Here is a 5,115-nt window from a genome sequence, read left to right as displayed (position 1 = left end):
CCCTCAGCTTTGCCCAGAGAGGGAGTCTTCGTTCCCACATCTTGACTCACACGGGCGAGAGACCATTTGCCTGCGAGTATTGTGCTTATCGGGCCTCTAGGAGATCTACATTAAGAGCTCATGTGTATGCCCAACACTATTCATCATGAAGGTTTTATTTATTGATTCGGAAAAAATACATTAACATTCAGATGGAAGATTTATACTCGTATTGAAATCATGATTGCTGTTTTTTTCCCCTGTCTGAGCAAATTCAAGGCACTCTGAAATTAAGTCATATTAACACTCAGTTTTGTGCAGTACAGAATCTTTCCAATATGATTTTTATTTATTTGTTTATTTTTTAAATATTAAATTGAGGTGGGCAGGTGTGTTACATAAATATAAACCTGTCTTTCAGAACAAAATGATAAAAGACACCCCTTAAAATTCTGTAAGCTAGGACACCCAGTAATTTTATACACTATGTGCAGCTTGTGCAGTGATGCCATAATGGATGTTGTAAGCAAGGCAACACACATATCCTGCAGACTGGCAGTGCAGGACTCCTACTCGGTACAGAGTGAAGTTAAAATGTCAGCCAAACTATGAACTGAAGTGTAGTGATTGAGGTGCTGTATTATTGCTCTGTACTGCAAGGGAACGTCATGAAAAGCATAGAATCTGGCTTGTGCCTCCATATTTACACCTTCAGTTACCGGTACTCCGAGAAATATTATCTTGTTTGTTTCTGTATGTAACACTCACAGGAACATTCTGTCTGGAGTGTGACGGTGCTCTTACACTATTTAGTGTATGTTATGCAATGTTTTATAAACAATAAAATTCATAAACTATTTGCACTTTTTAAATTCAATATGTTTATGTTCCTAAAAATGATATAGTGATACAATATGTGCTGTGTCTTAACATGTACAGTACTCGAGAAGTACTTTATCGTAGTTCTCTCTGTGCATCTTTTATCTAATAGTAAATTGAGAATATTTAGATCTCTTTGTGAGTATAGTATCAGATCTTAGCTTCATTTCAATCACTTTCTGATTTTATCATTACCATCATCATCTGTGCTTCATCTTGGCCACACTGTAATTGAGCTAAACTGATACCCACTTACACACACAACATGGAACTTACCTTTTGTACGTCAGAGGGGCACGGTCGGGAACTTAAGATAAAGCGTTGAGTTGGATATTATTTGACAGATGCTTTGTTTAATTCCCTTCATGCTGTTTTACATAATGGTTTAGTTGTCAACAAATGCTGATTGATGTGATGCTTGTGTTTCATGCTGATTTAAATTATGAAGAGGGTACTGGAGGTTTTCATGCATGTAATAGCACCAAGGACAGAGGTTGATTATCTATTTTATAATGTTCAGAATTGTGGTAACCCAGCCTTGAGCCCTCAGATGGGTTAATATGGTTCTTATAGTTCCTGTTACCACTTTATTACGCACTTGGAAACCTGTGTAAATCCTTACATCTGTTATACTGTATTTAAGTAGTGCAGTAAGTTATGTACATGAGCACAGTACAGTAATAGTCTATTAGCAAGGCACAGTTCTTCGTTGAAACACATTTGAACAATCACCAGTATAAGTCCTGAAACACATCATTTAAATATCCTGGAACTGTCATCACTTTCAGCGAAACTATACTTCACTGTTCATCTGGACAAGTAGGTCATCAGGTGTTTATTTGTGATTTTATTTATGTCTCTTAAGTTCACTGATGTTTTCTACTTTAAACACTGATTTTATTGGAAGTCTTTAGTTATTGTTAATTTATGTTGAGGTAATATATAAGAGAAAGGGTCTTTAGTAATTGTTAAGTTGTGGTAAGATGGGCATTCTTTATGGGAAATTGAAGTGCAATAGTGTTTCCTCCTTTAGTCATTGATTTGTTGTTAGTCATTTAGTTACTGTTAATTTAATATCAGTAAGGTGGGTGTCCATGACAAGCAGTGTGCCTCTTTTAATAATTAATTTATTAGCATAATATTTTAGTTGTTGTTAATTTAAGTTGTAATGTGACTCTTATTAAGGTGGGCATTAAATACAGTAGTGCTTCCTTTAGTCTTTTAGTTACTGTTAATTTAAGTTTTGGTAATGTGCCTCTTAGTAAGGTGGGCGTCCTCTACAGATGGGGCAGGATAAGAGAGTCGGTGGAAGCGGCCCGGGGGCATCATTGGGGGGGAAGCTGGTCAACCCCAACAAGCCTCACCACTGTCCCTACTGTACCTACGTCACTTCCAATTATGCCCACCTCATGCGCCACGTACGCACTCACACTGGCGAGAAGCCCTATGCCTGCCCTTACTGCCCTTTCCGAGCAGCCCAGAAGGATAACCTAAAGAGACACATTCGCACCCACACGGGTGAGAAGCCGTATACGTGCGAATATTGCCACTACACCTTCGCCGAGAAGAGCGGCTTGAAGAGTCACTTGCGGAGTCATCATAGCTAAGGTATTTTTTTTTACACATTATGGTTTCATTAGATAAGTTGCTGTTTGTTTATTTCAGTACCACAGTATTTTTTTCTTAATAAAAAAGGATTACTGTACTGAATCATGTTTTCATATTGTAAAGCATTCTTCATATACCTGAGCAAAGAAATTTGACATTATTGTACCATAAATATACTGAACATTTGTATAAATGCAAAATGACCTTCCAGTTGTAATACAGATCTATAAATATTACTGCAAGTCTGTGTGTATGACACAACACAAAACCTACTTCAGTAATAGCTTAGTATGATCCAGATTTTTCAGCAAATGCTTCCACTTGAATGACAACTTACAATTTGTAGGCAAAGGTGCACTACAGCATTTGATGTACCTGTATATAAACTCATGAATTAAAGGATGATACTGTGTTGAGTCACATTAGGATGATAGCTTATATTTTTCTTTGGTCTTGGGGTCAGATTTAACAAATACTTTAGCTTCTCCTTGTGGGGATACAGTATAAAGCAATTTGTCTCAGTTTAAAACCATAACATTGCATCATTACAAGAACAAGCTGAAGGATGAGCTAGTGATAAGCTTGTGAGGTTATGAGATGTATATGATATGAAGTGTGAGATATGTAGTATGCTAGATATGGCAAGGTGTGGTGAGGTTGTGGTTCATAAGAATGTGAAGTGAGATAAAGATGTAATATGTGAAGATGTGAAGTACTGTAAGGTAGTGGTAAGGGAGGATGGGCAGTTAAAACAAGTACATGGTTATGTGTATGGATGCAAAGAATGTTAGTGTGTTGTGCAGCACAGTGAAGAGATGATAATTATGTATTAGGATGTGAAATATACTAGTGATATATAAGGATGTGATGTATGTTAGTGTATAGTGAAATGCAGTAAGGTAAGATACTTTACTTATGTGTAAGAAGGTGAAATACGGTATTGATATGTAAGGCTGTCAAGTACATTAGTGTGTTGTGAAATGCAGTGAAGTAGAACCCCTGAGTAAGCTCGACGTCGTCCACAGATGAGCCTGGAGGGTGACGGTCGGAGGGGGTTGGCGGGGGGTGAGCGGAGCCACGGCGGCCGAGTCCACCGCTGCTCCTGCTGCTCCTACTCCACCGTCGTCAAATCCAACCTGATCCGCCACGCTCGGATTCACACCGGGGAGAGGCCGTTCGCTTGCTCCCACTGTGCCTACACCACCACCATCAAGGACAACCTCAAGCGGCACGTCCTGACTCACACTGGGGAGAAACCCTTCGCCTGTCCCTACTGTCCGTATCGCTCGATTCAGAAGGTCCACCTCACCTCCCACCTGCGGACACACTACAACCATGCCAGCGACGCCCAGCCTAGCCTCAGACACTGATATAACCCCCTCTAGTTTGGTTTAGTCTAGACGAGCTTCATGATAGCCTTAGGAATAATTTGATTATTTATGTTAATGTTAGCTAGAGTCATTACTTTCTGACTCTTCTGCCAGAAAAGAGTTAATGGTATAAACAGTTTAGTTATCTGTATATAAAGTGGGTTGAAAGGATATCTTTCTATGTAAGGCATTAAGTTATTATTTACATAGTACTTTACATAGTCATTAACTATACTGAAGTTTATTGATTACTGGCCTAGTTCAAAGGGTCATGTTCTGAGTGGCTTTAGAGATTTTGTAGCATCTCCTCCTCACTGATTTAGTTTGTCTATTGAACCTAAATATTCACTTTTATGTCTCTAATACAAACTGTCATTACAGGGATATAACATATGAGGGAATATTCAGACATAGTAGACAAAATATATCACTTGGGAAGAGGTGCTTTAAGGCCTCCTATGGCACTTAAAACAATGGCCCAAAATGACCTGCATGCATCACACTCCTTCAGTCCGCCAAATGCTTCACCACACGTAACTCTCAGACCGGGAAGAAAACAAACAACCCCTTCAATCCAATGATGTATATTGATCTATTCTTGCTCCCACCAGGTGATTATATTCAACTTAGGGGAGACCTCTAGTAGTGAAGAAGTAAAATGAAGCCTATGTATAACCTCTCCAGTTTCAAAAGTCTCTCCTAATTTGACGAGAATTGCCAGGAAGTAGCAAAAATACACTGATAAACATGACACAGGATTCATGGGGTCAATTCCAAACATAGAATATCCAGAACTCACCAGTGTTGGCTCGAGGGAAGGAAAGGCACTGTTTTGACCGCCTGCACAGTAGTCGTGATGATGGTGTCAACTTTGGGACCACAAATAGATCTGTAAAATCACAATTCACTCACAGTCACTCCCATCGTACAATCACTCACTAAATTCATTCAGCCATTGTACCCCAAAATGACCAGACTTTATGCTGGTAGTGGTTCAGATGTATTTTTTGGTTGGTTTTGGAACTTTTACATCCCATTCATTGATATTTTGAAGGCAGTGCTTTTTGTTCTTATGTTGGTACACAAAAGACCATGTTTTCAGTTAGTTTGTTTTTTAAGTTGTTGTCTGATATTTCATGAAGTTATATCAGGGAAAATCCTAACATGTATGCAAATATAATATGAGTGTTTTAATCCACTGCATTGAGTTTTGCAGAATTGTCGTACATAAATGACCCGTTTCTTTTCAGTTCATCTTTGTTTAATGTATACATTTAGG

General features: G+C 38.7%; 1 protein-coding gene across 1 annotated transcript; it reads left to right on the top strand.

The window, feature by feature from the left end:
• The first annotated feature begins 2,437 nt into the window (after positions 1-2,437).
• On the top strand, positions 2,438-4,889 carry LOC145395925 (uncharacterized). Its single transcript, XM_080269462.1, has 2 exons — positions 2,438-2,466; positions 3,492-4,889. The coding sequence occupies exon 2, from the start codon at positions 3,492-3,494 to the stop codon at positions 3,834-3,836; it is 345 nt and encodes a 114-aa protein (XP_080125588.1). The 5' UTR covers positions 2,438-2,466; the 3' UTR covers positions 3,837-4,889.
• Positions 4,890-5,115: the final 226 nt, after the last annotated feature.

Source organism: Coenobita brevimanus, chromosome 33 (assembly GCF_032717465.1).
Source record: "Coenobita brevimanus isolate Jiangsu-jjx chromosome 33, ASM3271746v2, whole genome shotgun sequence".
Classification (NCBI taxonomy): domain Eukaryota; kingdom Metazoa; phylum Arthropoda; class Malacostraca; order Decapoda; family Coenobitidae; genus Coenobita; species Coenobita brevimanus.
Note: the sequence above shows the minus strand (reverse complement) of the source record. Positions and strands in the feature narration are given on the sequence as shown.